An 18554-nucleotide genomic window follows, 5' to 3' on the forward strand; every position below is an offset into this window, starting at 1 on the left:
CATCTAGAAACAAAAGTTGATAAATTCCAAAACATACATCTAACACATGCATATAACAAATATAATGTATTTAATATTTGGCAATGCATGGATATCACAAAAAACTCTCATAAAATGTTTTTAAAAATCAACAAGATAGACAGACAGTTGATCAACAGAAACACTTAATATGTTAGCAACAGTCGATTAACATAAGCACAGGGAGGTTAGCTCTGCCCTGGGGCGACCCGACGCTGGATGGTGGGCTTCTGGTAAACTTGAGCTTGAAGTTTGGACAAATTCTGCCCCGCCTGCTTAGCTACCACTTTGTCGTCCACGAAGCGTTTGACGTGCTGCATCGCCACCCTTGGGTCATTGCTGGGCAGTCTCGGACAATTACACTTGTCTCTTAGCTCTGTCATCTTTGAAAGAAAACAATAACATTATATTATATTATACATATATTACATGTCAATGCCAACTATTAAAATTTAATGTGGAAGTTCAAGTGCTACTGAAATACATTTTTTTTTTAAAAGATTGATGTCTTTTTAAAGTAATATTTTAATTAAAATGCACCATCAATACATCAAATGACATCAACATTGTCGCATTTTACAAGAGTAACCCCCCCCCCCCCTTTTTTTCCATAACACTTTTAAAAAGATTTATCATTCTTATAATGTATTTATATGGCATTCACACATTTTCTGCTTTTGATATCACGCAGGTATAAACATACTCGAGGTATCAGGAAGTCTATGAGCTCTACTCGGGTTTCATTGGATGGATGTGTAGACATGAATTCTGGGATACTGTTTCCCTCCACTGTGTCCTTTACTTGCATCATGCTCCACACAACGCTGGCCTCCCGCACATCAAAACAAGCCTGCAGAAATCATCAACAACAAAATGGTGATAGAATTCTTAAACATCAAAACAAGCATGCAAAATTTATTTAGAGCACAATTGTGTTTACTCCTTATACATCAAAACAATAAGCCTACATCAAATTACATGGTTACTTTATGCTGATCTACATCTTCTCAAGCCACTGTCTTGTCTTAAGTCAGCAAAGCTCTCTCTCCTATGATATCATAAAGCTGAATATTCATGTGTTATTTGTTACGTCACATTTTAACCTGTTTTTTTATACGGTTGTACTTTAACCGCATTAGCAGTAAATTACCAATTTTATGTTTAAACTGCGATTTGATGATAAAAGGTCAAATCAAAGATCATGCAATCTCTGACTATGCCTTACTTGCATTGGTTACTAGTAATACTTAAATGAACTACAAGATTTTCTTGTCTCTTGCAACCACAGGGAGATGGGAGAGAATCGTACATATTGACCAGGATTTGCAATGATGTCCGATTCACTACTTACATATCACAAAGCCTGTAATATGTACAGTAATATACAAGGTTATCAATTACAACACAATACTGATTCTTAAGCCCCTAAACTATGATGAACCTCTCTCTTGCATATATACTTGTATGGTGTATTATTCACCTCTGAAGAGTAATATTGACCTCATGCAGATTTACGGTACCTCTGCCAAAACATGACTTATGTATAACTCTCTCTCAGTGAATAGAACACCATGTCCAAGCTACCTTGGCTGCCAATTGTAGCCCCACTTTGTCTGCTTCCTTTTCCAATTCTCTGCTGAAGGGCAGATCAAAATACTACAATAGATACAATAATATTTGTATATAAGAATACAGCTAATAGAGTCCTCCATAAAAGAGATATTATTTTGATAGTGACTAAGTATGTCTTTAGAAAAAAATATGAACGATTAAATGTATACATGAAGAAACTGATCTTTAAGCAACAACAACAATAATATACCAATATATGCCCCTGACTTATTCATGGGGGAGGGGGTAAATAAAAGTTACTGAGTGAGTTTAAATATGTACCTTAATGACACGATGCATGAACCAGGATGTTATGGAAGCAATTCCATCACTTGGTATGATCATCCATAGAGCTGCCATAATAACAATCACAAAAAAGTCCCACTTTTGAGCATAACTCAACTGTTCTGCCTAAATCAATGTAAAAAAAAACCAAATTATATTTTTGACCAGAAAAAAACCAGTATTAAATTCCACAAGACATTTAGCTACATGAATTATTAAAGTAAATGACTGGAATATAATGAAGTGTCTAGCAGAATCCAGACATAATGTGTAATCACGATACTCTAAATTATTTGTATAAATTACACTTATCATCATAAATATTAAGTAAATTTGCAGTAAATCTGCAAAAATTAGGATGCTTGGGAGGAAGTTTGGTTCTCCAATGAAACTAAGATTGATTGAGGTTCAAGATTACAAGGAGTTGAAAATGTGATCTTAACATTGAGCACTGTAATAGAAGAGGAAGAATTCTACAACTAGGCTTGAACATGGGGCCCTTCAGTTTAAAAACCAATGTTCTACCGATTGAGCTAAAGGGTTAACCCTTTAGTTAAGGCTAGTTGGAATTTGGCAGTTCTGAGCCTATTTAAATAAACACTTTTACATTAAGGGGCATGGTCACGATTTTTGTCAAATTTTATTTTTATGTTTTTATTATTTACAATGCTTTAGAAATGCATTTCTAATGATCAAATAAAATTTGAGAGTCATTCGTAGAGTTTGAAGCAAGAAACAGGGCTCACAATCCTTTGTCATGTAAACATGGCTCGTGCCCTGTTTTTGTTTACATAGGTTCATTATACTAGTAAAAAATCTTTTTCAAGCTTATTTGTCTATATTTTTATTTATTTTAAGCATATATAAACAGTTCCTAATGTTTAACATATTCGTTTTGGGTTTGAAACTAATATTTTTTAATTAAACGTACAAAATGTAAACAAACGCTTTGTTTACATTGCTAAGAATTTCAAGCTCTGTAACTCGCTTATAACTCAACAAATGACACTCAAATTTCGGTTACCTATTAAAAATGTCTTTCTGAAGCATTGTAAATATAAAAATCGGAAAATATTTTTTTGACCAAAATCGTGACCATGCCCCTTTAAAGGGACATGGTCACGATTTTGGTCAAATTCTATTTTTAAGTTTTTATTACATGTATTAACAATGCTTTAGAAATGCATATCTAATGATCAGATAAAATTTGAGAATCATTCGAAGAGTTATAAGCAAGATATAGGGCTCAGAATTCTTTGTAACGTAAACAAGGCTCGTGCCCTGTTTTTGATTACATAGATTCAATATACCAGTAAAATACCTTTTTCCAGCTTATTTCTCTATTTTTTTATTTATTTTAGGCATTGATAAACAGTGCCTAACGTTTAACACATTAGTTTTAGGTTTAAAACTGAAATTTTTACTTCAACATTCAAAATGTAAACAAATGCTTTTTTACATAGCCAAGAATTCCAAGCTCTGTAACTTGCTTATAACTCAACAACTGACACTCAAGTTTCGGTTGCCTATTAAAAATGCCTTTCTAAAGCATTGTATATATTAAAATCGGAAAAATAATTTTTGACCAAAATCGTGACCATGCCCCTTTAAGATGATGCCAATGCTGACAAAAGCAACAGAAGTGCAACAGCCAACTGAAACATGTTGTGTCTGGATCAATAAAATAATCAATACAAAAAACAGCAATAATTATGGTAAAAAATAAACATACTGCATGAGAGAGTAAAGCATGGGACATCTCATGTCCTAGGATAGCAGCTAGCTGGTCAGCATTTGTCACCAATTTAAGCAAGCCTGTATTGACAAATATTTCTCCTGTCTGAAAAAAAGTAATGTGTTGTTATAATCATTAATATTTCTCTTTAAACACAACTTTCTTGATCCAAGAAACTATATTTTATGAGGTCAAAAATCTGCCCCCCCCCCCCCCCACCACCATTTTCAAGTATTAAATCAAATCTTCACAAAACATTAAACAAAAAATAACTTTCACCATAATCTTAATAATAGTCATCATTGTCCAATAAATTTTCCTATCTGATGTCACTAAAATGGGCAATTTCCTGCAATTTTGCAAACAAATGAAAATACATGTATTGTGTATTGTCATACTATTTTCATATTTTGCCTTTGAAAGTATACAGTGCAGGTCTGTTCAATACCATATTCACATATGTTTTATTCATATAATTATACTGTAACATGATCCCCATAACAAAAATGATACTTGAGCAAGCATGCGCTCAACATTTCCTAGTCGAAAAACTGTTGGAAAAGTCTTTTTTCTTTTTTTTTTGCTCCAAAACATTAATTTATAAAAATAATATAAAATCTACAATGCAGGTTGCTTTTGTTTGGCAAGTTTTATGTTTTTGAAGGGCTGAATCCTAAAGCCTTTGCAAAAATTTGAAAAACAATCATCCAGTTTGAATTAATCTTTACAGATTGTAAGTTTGCTTACAGGATAAACATGAGCATTGAAATCATCATTTTCAATGACAAAAACTTTCCACTGCATGTCTTTCATTTGTTGAATATCTTGGTTTTGTACACACAGTCTTTCTGCCACGCCTATAATGGCTTTGTATAAAGGATGTGTTGACGGTAAAATCTTGTCTTTACAACTTTCTAAAACCTGTAATTAAAATACTAGTATTGTACTATCAATAACATACATGTTAATCAACTTCCCTTCCTTTAATTTGTTTTTAGAATAGTTCAACTTTATCATGTAGTATAAGTTTTTCAATGTCTAGATGCATACATGTATATAACACTTATCTAACAAGAGCCTCATCGCTTTTTAAAGAGCTAAGAAAGTCATCAGTGGGATATCAATTTTCAACAGAATAGAAATAAGATCCAAACAGACAGAATGATCATAACTTGTAGCCCAACTTAAGCATGTAGATGTAACCCAAAGCATTACACATAATGTACATGTAACTGTCAAAACAATATCAAATATTCAAATTATATTAAATATGTTAAAAGGTTAGGTATGGTATTAAAATGTCAAGTACATGTATATTCAAAATTAAAGACATGCAGAAATTACAAGTGTTAAACAGTTCTGGAATATGAGACAATTTCTTACTTCTTCCACTTCTCTTTCCACTATTTTAATCATCTGGTCATGTGTGATAAAGATGAAGCGTTTTCTCCCAGTGATGGGCACTGTCTCTGTGTGAGCCATGGTATATAATGTTAGTGCCAAGGCTGTGGCCCCAAGCAAGGCAGTCAAAATTACTGCTTTTTGCTGATGTGGGAGCTCTTTCCAGTGAAGTCTTAGACGTCTAAAGAGATTTTTACATCAAATTTTAATGCTTATTTATTAATTTCATTCATTGATTTTAATCTTTTAAGAAAATGTTTGATAAACAGATTCATCTATTCAGTCTGAAAATTTATCCAAATTTCTTATCAGAAACAAGCCCATATTGTATGAATTCTATTCAGCCGTAAAATCAATCTGATCTACATGTTACCTTTAATGACACAGACCCATTTGTTGCTGCAAGTTTTAAATATGAATAATGAAAAAATAGAAAGGTCCTATACAATAACTATATTTAGCTATGTAGCTTGAATTACCTACACCCCACTATCTTTTTTTATCTACCTTAATAAGTTTATTTAGCTACCCAATCATACTTTTTTCTTGAGCGTTTGTACAAAAAGTTCCACTTGGATGAAGCAATAGTTTTCACCTTTAAACTGATCTAATATCTTAAACAATCCTAAAAAAAATCACTCTTGAAATGTTACTCAAAGTTATTAAAGTTTTGAGGTCATGTATAACTGATTATGTGGGACCAAACAAAAGCTACTTCTTAAATGAAATAGAAAAGAAAAACAGTTCAGGTTAACATGATAACTGATTGATAATAATTTTAAAGCATAATGTGAAGTAATCACTTAACTATGCCTCATGAACACAAGTGTTTACAGTTACCCAGACAATAAAAATTAATGTTAATTTTAAAACTGCTCAAATGCAGAGATGTTTAAACAATATTTCTAATAAGTGGTTTTTTGTAAACTACACAGACTTTTTGTCTGCTTTACATAAAAAGCAAAATTGCATAGAGTAGCTAAATAAACTTACTGAAGTATCATATGCTCTTATGCACAACTGACAACGGTTGTAATTATCAGTATGATATTTAATTACCAGTAGTCTGCATATAACACTTATTATATATATATTGCAATTAATTGCTCTGCACTTACAACGAAATGGAATCTAGGCGCACACACCGCAGTTCAATCTAATTAAAATTAGATGTTAGTTCTGCGGATCTAACATGATTTTAATTAGAATGACCGCAGTTCCCCATGCACAACAGCCAGACGACATACAACTCACACATGCGCACTCTCACACGGTACCTAGCTAGCTTGTTCCTAAATACATTCACACCACACAATACTTCAAGTATGTAAACAAATCTATGTAGGTAAATCTAGTGATGGTATTGGACCAAATAGATAGGAGGCTCCAACTGAGTACATTTTAAATGAATCTGGTTGTGAGTATGTGATTTTGTTCTTGGCCTCACCCTCCAAACTGTCACACCATAAAACACATTAAGCTTAGTTACAGTACTAAATGTTAAGTGTTACCTGCCAAATAATAATGCCGACAGTTTCGTTATAGGTTTTACAAACATCCAAACAATTGGATGAACGTTTAGTCTAGAAGTCTGGTGAAATTTTCGGTACGGTGTAAAATGCTGCCATTGATCTAAGTTTATTTGGTTGTGTATACATAGAGGTGTCCTAACATTTGAAGCAAGTCCACTCTTCCTTATTGTATGTTCGCTAAGAGTACGTCGTGACAAAAGTGTAAATCTGACATAATTATAAGAATTTTTCGATGTTAATCCATTATGAATACTTCTGCTCCCCAAACCACCGTTGAAACGGTGGCAAAACCTCAAAAGAGGCAACATTTTTTCTTCCTAACCACAACAATTTTTTACAGGAAGTTTATACAGCACGAAAACTGCAAAACAAAAAACAAACTGTCATGATTCCGGTGATGAAATAAAAAATAAATATACAAACAAATACAAAATTAGGAGCTGTTGTCTGTCTTGAAAATAATAAAATAAAATACATTATATCATCAATCTTCTGATGGGTTTAAATAATCAATTTATGATATTCTTCATTAATCCGGATTTCTGCAAATCGCTGCTCTCCTTCACTTCCGCAGCGCAAATTTCAAAGAGACGGAAGACTCCGAAGAGATAGTTGTGTTGCAAAACACACACTGACACAGCGAAAATGGTTTGTAACACGTGGATAACATAAGACAAGATCTATTATCTGTTATGCATATTTGAATTAATTGTTCTGTTTTCCATTTTATATAGAGAAAAAATAATGTTCACTGATGCTATCTGGTTATGGCCCATTCAGATATTATTATTTTTTTAATAGACATAATGCAATGGATGCTCAGCTATGGTACATTCTATTCTTAAACATTCATATATCAATTTCTATTCTACAGAAGCATGGAAAAGAGGGACAGAAAAAGAAATCAACAACACCAAAAAATGTCAAATCTGTTATGTCCAAACAAATGTCTTCTGCAACCAGCTCTGGACACCATTCCAATCAAAAGTTAGATGAAAGAAAGAGTAAGGTGGCTTTTGCACTGAATAACAATGACCAAATTATTTCTCTGGAAGATGGTGTTGATATGGAGGATCAACTACCTGCTACACAGCCTGTTGATGACAGAGTTTTAAAAGGTTTTTTGAAATATTCTTCTGTCACTGTTCAAACACCCATCAAAATGGGTATTATTTTAAAAGGTTATGTGTTTTGTAAATACTCCGCTGGGTGTATGAATGTACTGTGTCTCTGTTACATCACATTATCCAGAATCAAATCTCAATACATATCAGGAGTTTTCCTAACTAACTTCTTGATTCTTCACAGTTGTTATGTCAGATGTAGGCACAAATAATGGCAGATTCATAAATAGCACTGTTACATTTTTTTTATCAAGAATTGACATTTATGTAATTTTTGTTTTCAGATGTTGTGGCCTATGTAGAAGTTCGATCCACCAATGACAATAGAAGTAAAGCCATCTGTCGAGAACTGGTGCAGCTTGGTGCAGTTGTTGCAAAGACTTTCACAGATGATGTGACTCACGTTGTTCTGAAAGAAGGCAGCAAGCGCACTATCAACAAGGCCACAAAGAAAGGAGTCCACTTAGTCTCGGTCCTGTGGGTTGACAGGTTAGAATTTAGAGACTTATGGTCTACTAGTTCAGTCACTCAGATGTATTGGTAAAACAGTAACAATGTGATATGCTAAGGGAATAAGTTTTTAGCACTTGGCTCAGTGGTCACAAGTGTAAGCCTAATTACAAAAAGTGAGAACCCAGAGATAAGCTCTGGGTCTTATGAGCCTCATGGCTCGGAAAAGGAATTGATCAAGTTTTCATAATCTTATTCAACACAGTAATATACTGAATTTTAATTGATATTTCATTTTGTAACTTTCTTAATATATCTTTTCTGCTTTGTTTGATATTTTTTCAGTTTCTACTTTTGAAACTTTTTAGCTCACCGAGACGAAGTCAAGGAGAGCTTATGCTATACCCTCGGCGTCGGCGTCGGCGGTGGCGTCGGCGTCGGCGTCCGGACCTGGTTAAAGTTTTTGTTGCAGGTCCTGTATCTAAGCTATTACTTGTCCTATCTTCACCAAACTTGCATGGATGATGCATCTGGACCTACTTATGGACTTGAAAGACTTGGATGCTGAATCTGGGTCCTAAATTTCAGATGCTGGAGGAGGTTAAGGTTGTTGGACCAGGTTAATGTTTTTGTTGCAGGTGCCCTTTGATAGCAATATCTTAGTTACTGCTGGTCCGTACTTCACCAAACTTGTATGGATGATGTGCCTTATGATACTGATGCACCAGACAGGCTTGAGTGCTGAATCTGAGCTATATGTTTCGGATGCTGGAGGAGGTTAAGGTTTTTGGAGCAGGTTAAAGTTTTTGTTGCGGGTGCCCATTGATAGCAATATCTAAGTTACTACTGGTCCTAACTTCACCAAACTTGTATGGATGATGTGTCTTATGATACTGATGCACCTGACAAGCTTGAATGCTGAATCTGAGCAATAGGTTTCGGATGCTGGAAGAGGTTAAGGTTTTTAGAGCTGGTTAAAGTTTTTGATGCAGGTGCCCTCTGATGATTACATCTTAGTTACTATTGGTCCTAACTTCACCAAACTTGTATGGATGGTGCGTCTTATGATACTGATGCACCTGACAAGCTTGAATGCTGAATCTGAGCAATAGGTTTCGGATGCTGGAGGAGGTTAAGGTTTTAAGAGCTGGTTAAATAAAGTTTTTGAAACAGGTGCCCTCTGATGATGATATCTTAGTTATTACTTGTCCTTACTTCACCAGACTTCAATGGATGGTGTGTCTTATGATACTGATGCACCTGACAGGCTTGAATGCTGAGTCTGGTTTCGGATGCTGGATAAAGTTAAGTTTTTAGGAACAGGTCACATGTTTAATAGATGATAGTACTATTTCAAACTTGCATAGTTGATTTAACTGTAATATGAATGAATCGCAGAGGTAGCTGCAGATGCAGAGCTTGATCTCCATTATCAAGGATGCTAAAAAATAAATCTTAGTTATTACAGGTCCTAACTTCACCAAACTTGAATGGATGGTGTGTCTTATGATACAGATGCACCTGACAGGCATGGATGCTGAATCTGAGCCATAGGTTGCAGATGCTGGAGGAAGTTAAGGTTTTAATTGCTAGTGCCCTCTGATGATGATATCTTAGTTATTACTGGTCCAAACTTCACCAAACTTGCATGGATGATGCGTCTTATGATACCAATGCACCTGATGGGCTTGAATGCTGAACCTGAGCCATAGGTTTCGGATGCTGGATGAGGTTTAGTTTTTTGGAACAGGTCACATGTTTTATAGATGATAGCTTGCATAGTTGATTTAACTTTATTATAAATTAAATGCAGAGGTTGCTTCAGAAGCAGAGCCTGATCTCCATTATCAAGGATGCTAAAGGAATCTCCTACCTCACTCAAACCAGCTCGATAGATAGATGTGTTTGTTGATAAATGATATAACATGATTCCTATGATATAGTATTGTATGATATGAAACAATATTGTTTGATATGATACAATATGACATCATATGTTATATTATAAAAAGTTATACGTTATGATATGATATTGTATCAATTTTTTTGATATTTTATGATATGATATTGTATCATGATATTGTTATGTATAGTATTGTATATTATGATACAATATTGTATAATATTATATTGTATTTTTAATATATTATTTTATCACATGATACAATTACATAAGATTTTGCAAAATATTATATTGTATCCTATGATACAATATTGTATATTCTATAATATGGTATCATACAATATTGTATAATATGATATTTGTTTCAGTAATATAGAATTATATCACATTAAATTGTATTATATGATATTGTAATATTATATAATATTGTATCATACGATATTATATGATATGATATTGGTTTATATGATATATTTTTATATCACATGAAATTGTATTATATGATATTGTAATATATATTATTGTGTCATATGATACAATATGTATAATATAATAATGTATTTTATAATATTTTACTTTATCACATAATATTGTATCATTTGATAAGATACAGTGTTGGAATCAAATTATATTGTATTATATGATACAATATCATATAATGTATCAAATATGTTTCAGTGTCATTCAATACAATATCATACTATATTATACAATATAATATCATGTTTCAGTGTTATGATGTATTATGTAATATGATATTGTAATATAATACTATATTGTATTATATTTTATGATATTGTATTATGTGATCAAATACAATAAGGTATAACACAATACAATGTCATATCATACGTTACAATATCATATCTCATTATTGTTTATTACGGTATTTTATTGTATTATATCATATATATTATAAATATGACATGATGCAATATTTAATTTTATATCATTGTATTGATTAACATATGAACATATGATTATCATAAAAAAAATCAGATGATATACGATATTTTGTCAAAACGGAATCCATGAATATCCAAGATCATACAGTATGATTTTCATATAAAATGATAAAGGTGGTCTTATGAAGGTGATGTCTCATAAGGGTGATGCTCCGTCTCGGTGAGCTTAGTAATCTATGATTACCTATGTTTTTTATTGTTCTTCCAGTTGTAAGCAAAACCAGAACCATGTGAATGAGAGACATTATCCAGCCATGCTTCCTGATCGGAAAGGCACACCTCTTTATATTGCCAAGCTTAAAGTGAGCATAGAATTTGGTAAAAAGCATTTTGCAATGGTGATGAATTATCATATACTCAAAAAATATTAAATATAAACCTGTTCAAAATTAAGTTTTTCACTGTTAAATGTAAAAGATGAATAGAAAATATATGTATGTTATTTTTTCAAGTTTTCGACAAAAAAAGCAAATGAATTATCTGTATTAATGATATTTATTCATTTACCTCAGAAAGCCAAATCAATGCAGCCTCGTGACTTTGAGGATGATCTAGCATCTAGTGCTGAGAGATTTGCCAAAAAGAAGAAAAAGCTGGAAATGGACCGTTTAAAGTCAACAGAAACCACCCCATGTAATTCTCCTCTGCTGGGGGCTGTCCTTGTGGAGGACACACAACCGAGAGGGTCACCCTTTCCGGTATATATCTATCCTCATGTCATAAAGAGCTTCCTTACATAAAGCAGTAATTGTCGGTAGACTAATGAATGTGTATTAAGCTTAGGAATTATTGAAACGAAAATAACTTTATTTTTATGTTTTGTTTATGTCTGATTTAATATTATTGATTTTTTAAATTGTCTCATTTATCGGAGGTATTGAAGAAATGATTTCTTTATTTTTCAGAGCAGTGAGACCCATACTCCAATCAGACTGGCCATTCCCGACACGCCTCCAAGCATGAGAGCCAAGATGAAGGAGCTCAACAAACAAGACAACAACACAGGTAAACCAAGAGGGGATATACGAAAGATAATGTATTGATTGTTGTTTTCATTCTTAATATCAAAACTATGGATGCATGTAATACTATTTATAACTTACACGTAGCTTCTTGATAAATTTTAGACAAATAATCACTGATTTATTAATATATCAGGTTGATAATGATCAAAAACATTGAATTGACAAAATTTTTAGTTAAGTATTACACTATGAAATTTTTAAAAATTATTCTGTACATTTCATATTTCTTTATACTAATTATTTCAAAGGAAGTTCTTTGATTGATGTTATGTTTTAGATATTGTGACTAGATATAGAAAATATTCAAGTGTTTGTTTGCAACACAAACTGTGTGTGTAAGTACATGTAATGAAAATTCATTAATCGATGTTATATTTTCAGAAGATGGAAATATATCAGAGAATCAATATGAAAAACCAGAATTTGATGAACCTCTTCAGAGGAGACTATTTAGTGAGTACTTGTATCACTCTAATCTACAATATATTTTTGTAAGTGAGTTTGAAAGGACATGTATGCCTTGACCATCAAACACACTCTAGAACTAATTCAGTTAACTTTGTAAATATGGTAAATATAATTTTCATCTGCTATTCTAATTTGTTTACATGATATTTTAAAATACATTTTTCATTGCAGTAACATGTACATGAGTTGATAACATTTTCTCTAATTTTTCCTTTTAATGTCCAGTCTTTGAGCTTAAAAATCCTTGTAATTTTTACATGTTGTATTCATGTATACTTCCTGTTATATATGTTTCCAGCTGGTTTAGGAGGAATGGACTGTCAGAGTCCAGAGACAGCCACCACAGATAAGACCACTCCAGCCCAAATTCCCAGTCCAGTAGGAACATTGACCCCTAAAGAAACCAAGGTCAGGGTCAGCTGTAGGCGAAAATCAGTTGCTTCTGTATGCTTCAAAGACAACATTGAAAACTTGCAGAAAAGAAAAGATGAAGCATCAAGAAATTCCTTGCCTGAAATTACTAACAAGGAAGAGAAAGTGAAAAAGAGAGCAACACAAAGAAGAAAATCAATGGCCGCTCTATCCAAGACGCAGGCTGAAAGTGAGGAAGTGTTACAGAGGAGAGTGAGCACTAGGAGAAGGTCGGTAATGATAGCCCCGATGGAGTCCAAAACGGAAACTAGAAATCCTGAAAAGCAGTCCAAGAAATCCCTGGAGAAGATAGAGATGTTTCTGGAATCTGATAGGAATGCAAGTAAAGATAATGCTGCATGTATAGCAGACGATACTGAAACCTTGTGTGATAACAATTCTGAAAGTGAGAAATGTGGTGAAAATTGTGAAAATCCATCTGAAACTGTAGAAGATAAATATAACCATGCTCCAGTTGATGAAAGAAACAGTAAAATGTTTACAAAAACCAAGAGTAGGAGGAGATCATCAATGATTGCTGCAAAACATATAGAGAATTTGCTGGATGATGGCAATTTGGACACAGATGTTCAACCTGCCAAAAATCAGAATGCTTCTAAAAACATGGATGTGAAAATACTGAAGCCTAAAAAGAGACTATTGGCAGCTTATGATATGGAACCTCATTCATTTCTAATTGAACCAACAATGTGTTCTGAAAAAGTCTTCAGTAAACTTCTAGACAATACACCAGATAGCACATCCACACAGGTGACGAAAAAAGACAAAAAATTGCAAGGCCGCAAAAGGAAGAACCACTCTGTAGACGAATCACAGAACACCCCGAAAAAATGTCGAAAAAGTAATGAAAAGTCAGAAAGCTACTCAAATTCCAAAGCTACCAGTAGTGCAATTTCAGAAAATGAAAGCTCACTTGTAACACAAAATCTGAATAAAGAACAAGATGTGAGCAGAGAAGTGTCAGAAAATGAGAGCACACTTGGTTCCTCAATGTCCGTTGTTTTCAGTGAATCCGCGTGCTCCAATCTTTTCAATATGACTAGGCCAAGGCAGAGCATCGATGAATTTAATTTACGCACCAAGTTCAATAGCAAGAAGGTGAGAAGAAAGAAGAAGGCTCTATCAGATTCGGCATTCTCCTCACTGAATACTGGGAGTGATTCAAGTTCTACTGCGGAGGAGGACAAAAAAGTCAGGAAAATGAAGCGGAATCCATCGTTTACAAAAACCAGTCCCCAACGACCTTCACTTGTGATGACCAGTCTGCACTCGCAGTAAGTGTTTAGTTGTAATTAAATGTACATGTACATGAACTTATGTGTACATATTGTATAAGTATTAAAAAGATTTAATATCTTGAGATCAGTTGTGAACATGGTGAATAGGATTTACTGTAGATATTTTATAATGATTCAAATATGTAAAAAATAAAAATATCACACTTTACATATGTATATATGGTACACATGTAACATATTGAATTTGAGCATTCTGAGAGGTGGTTGATATTTTTTAGCATTTTGAGGGGTTTTATTGTTAATTTTTCTCCCACAGAACTATTTAATTAGACTGCTCCAAAAACTAGCATGTATGGTACACATATTTCCTGTAATATTATATTTTCTTTGACTATTGAACTGGCCTTATTAAGCATTGCCTTTGTTTGACAGTGAACAAGATGTTGTGATATCTGTGGTGAAGAAGTTGAAAGGTTTCACAATAACAGATCACGTGAATGATTCGACTACACATGTGGTTTGCGGTGGCCCGCGTAGAACACTGAACATTCTGCATGGCATCACTAGGGGATGCTGGGTACTAAGGAAGGAATGGGTTGGTATTTTATAACATGCATAGAATTTTGACAAATCTTTTGTTTAAAATTCTTTAAATTCTTTAATGTTTTAGTTCATTTGTAGTAGAGATCAGTCTACATATTTAGATGATAACTTTTGACCCAGTCTCACCATAAGGAATTGAGATCAATAGTGAGCTCATCCAAGTGTTGTGATCCAGCGGTCAGTAAATCATATTTCATGAACCACTGTATAAAATCAAATTTTAAATGAATGTCATGATTAAGTGAAGAGTCAGCTACTCACATGTAGGGTTATTTCAAATTTCTATACAGGTACTTCAAGGTCACAGTCACAATTTATTTATTTTTGGGGGGGGGGGGTATTAGAAATAATTAACGGTAAATGAATCTGGTCATTCTTCACAATTTAAAAGACTATTTTGACTGCAGGTCATGGAGTCTCTGGAAGCCAAGAAGTGGTTACCTGAGGAAGGCTACGAGGTCACTGACTGGTTCCCGTCAGCTCAGGTAAACCAAGAAAACCTGAGTTAATGCTTAGTTCAATGCAATAACCATGCATATAATTCAATTTATTGACCAATTAGGAGCCCTCAAGGGACAACAGCATGATTGTACAATCATGTAAATTTATAGTCCATCTGCACAATTATATAAACACATATCAATATATGCTGGTACTTGAATGTTTAAGAATTAGCAGATCTGAATTTGCATGCAAATGCATGCATCAACATTATTTTTCATGCATACCAATTATTCAATTTTTATGGCGCAGTCCCCTTTTCAAAAATGTGTGCATTTTTATGAATTATTTTTTATCAGTTGTTCAGTATGTCTTAGTTGGTAGACAAAGTGTTAATTGTCCCAGCAATACCCCTTTCTAGACAGTCATCAAATCTGCTACACTAGTAACCTTAAGAAGTGATGACTCCTACTTGTTTTAAGTCACAAGGTTGAAGGTCAGTATGAAGGTCTCAAAACTTGTGCCTTTTCCAAAGTTGATAGCTTTTCACTCAGCATAATGCCCATTACTGCATGTTGCTGAGCTGGATTGAAAACTGAGGAGGTGTTAAAAATGTATCCAGTTATTGCAGACAATAAACTCCAAAAAATTTAAATTGGTCCCTTCCAATATTTCACAGTAGAATATAAGTGTCTCGAGATTTCTTGTTTAATGTGCTATTTTATGTTTTTTGCGTGAAATTTTTTTTTACGATAAAATATTAATTTCTTTTAAAGGAAACTAGGTTTAGTCGACAAACATCACAAGAGAATGCGCCTCAGCTGTTGTTCTCCTCCATGGGTGTTTTCTATGTCACCCCAAAGGCTGTCCCACCCAGACATCATCTGATGGAACTGATTCAAAGATGTGCTGGAAAGGTATGTTTGTGTGTTTAATTATATATACAATGTCATTACATGTATCTTTACCAGGTAATTTACATACCGGTACATGTACATGTATTATCGGTATTTTTGAATCCAGACTTTCCATAAGCAGCAGTTATGATGGGTATTCTGAGTTAATTACACTGTACAGCCCACTTAATTGCAATCCCTTATTTTGAAATCCCGCTTATAACTCCCCAGTTTTAACCTCTTGTTTTCTTTGCAATAAAATAACTGTTATAATGAAATCAGCTACATTTATTTTGAAATATTGCTTATACTGAGGCCACTGATCGGTCCCCAGTGGGGATAATAAGTTGTTTTCACAACGATTTATATGATGCAAATTAAATTCATTTTATTTGCTGGTAATAACATGTATTAGACTATTAGTCATTATGTCAGATGAATTTGTTTTTTATGAGTTTTTCTTTAGAGTATCTTCAGTATGACTATCCCTCATTACAGGTTACCAGTTCTTCATCAAAAGCAGACATATATGTGGGATCTGATTTTTTACCAGAAAAGACCAGTGTAAATCCCCTTTGGATATTAGGTTTGTAAATAAATGATAAATTGTTAGTGAGTTTTGAAATGTACGCAAGTTCAAAAATTTGTACACAGCATTACACGTTCTAAAAATTTTCATGTTGATGTGTATTTTTATCTTATAGTCAGTTTAACTTCATTTTACGAAATCAAAATATAACAAGAGAGATGTATCTACTACAGTTTACATGGTTTACATTATTACTTATTAGGTTTGTTACTGACTGTTTAAAGAAATTTGTGGGGTCGGTAAAGTCCATAGAAGGCGAGGCGGAGCCGAGCCTTCTATGGACTTTACCGACCCCACAAATTTCTTTAAACAGTCAGTAACAAACCTAATAAGTATTTTGTTTTGTCGAGGACCTAAAGTTTGATAAGTAAACAAACGTTTGTGTAGAAAATCAGTTCAAATAACGTTACGTCCGCCATGTTGCGCTATAAATTTTGACGCTTGCCTTTTAAAGAAATTTGTAAGGCAGCCACGTGACGCGTTTCATCCAATGACGTCGCGACATTCTAGTCCGAGGCAAAACAAACATTAGATGTGTGTATTGTTTTTAATTTTGTAGACTGTGTGACACAAAACCGTGTCATGTCGATGGATTCCTACCTACTTGGTCGACCAAAAAGAGAAAGTAGTCCAGAATATTAGTCCTAGCAGTGCAAAACAATACCTCAAGGATAGAAAGTTTATCCTGCTACCTATACTTAAAATCTTTCATAAACATTCAATATCCTCATCATTTTGAATTAACAATAATGCATGTAATTGTATTCAAGTTGTTTATATTGATGAATGCAAACATTTAATGAATTCTTAAATTCAGATGAATAAAATGTCAGAAGCCTTTTACAGGTACATGCAAAGTAATACATTACCAATTATTCAAAAGCAGCTGAGGAAGTAAAATAGATTTGGTCATGCAAACTAATCCTTTGTAGCTGATGCTATTATTTTTTTCTTTATGTATTTTATACCTATAAATTATAATTTATGTGATGGTATTTTGTGGTCATACTCAAATGAGATGAATGTAAAAATTGATCATGAATTTGACAATAAATGTCTATAAAAAAATGAAAAAAAAGTCTAGTTTTTAGCTCACTGAGACAAAGTCGGGGGTAGCATATGCTATACCATCGGTGTCAGCGTCTGGACCTGGTTAAAGTTTTTGTTGCAGGTCCTGTTTCTAAGTTACTAGTGGTCCAAACTTCACCAAACTTGCATGAGTCATAGGTTTTGGATACAGGAGGAGATTAAGGTTTTTAGATCTGGTTAAAGTTTTTAGAGCAGGTGCCCTCTGATGACTATATCTTAGTAATTACTGTTCCTAACTTAACCAAACTTGCATGAATGATGCATCATGATAAAGATGTTCCTGCCAGGCTTGAATGCTGAATCTGAGCCATAGGTTTCGGATCCTGGAGGAGGTCAAGGTTTTTAGATCTGGTTAAAGGATTTAGACCAGGTGTCCTCCGATGATTATAACTTAGTTATTACTGGTCCTAACTTCACCAAACTTGCACGGATGGTGCGTCTTATAATACTGATGCACCTGATAGGCTTGAATCTGAGCAATAGGTTTTCGGATGCTGGGTGAAGTTTAGGTTTTTGGAACAGGTCGCATGTTTAATAGATAGTACTATTTCAAACTTGCATATTAGTTGATTTAACTATAATAAAAATGAATCACAGAGGTAGCTCCAGATGCAGAGTCTGATGGATGCTAATAAAAATCTCCTACCTCACTCAAACCTGCTTGGTAGATGTATTTGTTATTATATAAAAAAAAGTGCCTGTTTGGGACTGAAGTTGAAATTGACACCCCGAGAAAACCATTGTCAAGC

The 18554-nt window shown here is 33.6% G+C and overlaps 2 protein-coding genes across 2 annotated transcripts; one reads left to right on the top strand and one right to left on the bottom strand.

The window, feature by feature from the left end:
- Positions 1 to 170: 170 nt before the first annotated feature.
- Positions 171 to 6926, bottom strand: LOC128166338 (metalloendopeptidase OMA1, mitochondrial-like). Its single transcript, XM_052831439.1, has 8 exons — positions 6562 to 6926; positions 5033 to 5231; positions 4397 to 4570; positions 3647 to 3754; positions 1912 to 2040; positions 1603 to 1674; positions 722 to 868; positions 171 to 401 (listed from the first exon to the last, which is right to left on the bottom strand). The coding sequence occupies exons 1-8, from the start codon at positions 6888 to 6890 to the stop codon at positions 207 to 209; spliced, it is 1353 nt and encodes a 450-aa protein (XP_052687399.1). The 5' UTR covers positions 6891 to 6926; the 3' UTR covers positions 171 to 206.
- Positions 6927 to 7139: 213 nt separating this feature from the next.
- On the top strand, positions 7140 to 17804 carry LOC128167735 (microcephalin-like). Its single transcript, XM_052833621.1, has 13 exons — positions 7140 to 7230; positions 7457 to 7700; positions 7991 to 8195; positions 11233 to 11326; positions 11537 to 11722; positions 11930 to 12029; positions 12431 to 12502; positions 12816 to 14223; positions 14620 to 14782; positions 15198 to 15275; positions 16008 to 16148; positions 16626 to 16713; positions 17276 to 17804. The coding sequence occupies exons 1-13, from the start codon at positions 7228 to 7230 to the stop codon at positions 17356 to 17358; spliced, it is 2865 nt and encodes a 954-aa protein (XP_052689581.1). The 5' UTR covers positions 7140 to 7227; the 3' UTR covers positions 17359 to 17804.
- Positions 17805 to 18554: the final 750 nt, after the last annotated feature.

The sequence above is a fragment of the Crassostrea angulata genome, chromosome 10 (assembly GCF_025612915.1).
Source record: "Crassostrea angulata isolate pt1a10 chromosome 10, ASM2561291v2, whole genome shotgun sequence".
NCBI lineage: Eukaryota > Metazoa > Mollusca > Bivalvia > Ostreida > Ostreidae > Magallana > Magallana angulata.

Coding starts and splice junctions, on each gene's coding strand:
- LOC128167735 (XM_052833621.1), top strand. Junction 12,030..12,430: donor CAAACAAGACAACAACACAG/GTAAACCAAGAG, acceptor TTATATTTTCAG/AAGATGGAAATATATCAGAG. Junction 14,224..14,619: donor ATGACCAGTCTGCACTCGCA/GTAAGTGTTTAG, acceptor TTTGTTTGACAG/TGAACAAGATGTTGTGATAT.
- LOC128166338 (XM_052831439.1), bottom strand. CDS start 6,890: ATGTTGCCTCTTTTGAGGTTTTGCCACCGTTTCAACGGTGGTTTGGGG. Junction 3,755..4,396: donor TCAATGCTCATGTTTATCCT/GTAAGCAAACTT, acceptor ACTTTTTTTCAG/ACAGGAGAAATATTTGTCAA. Junction 402..721: donor TAGACTTCCTGATACCTCGA/GTATGTTTATAC, acceptor TTTCTTTCAAAG/ATGACAGAGCTAAGAGACAA.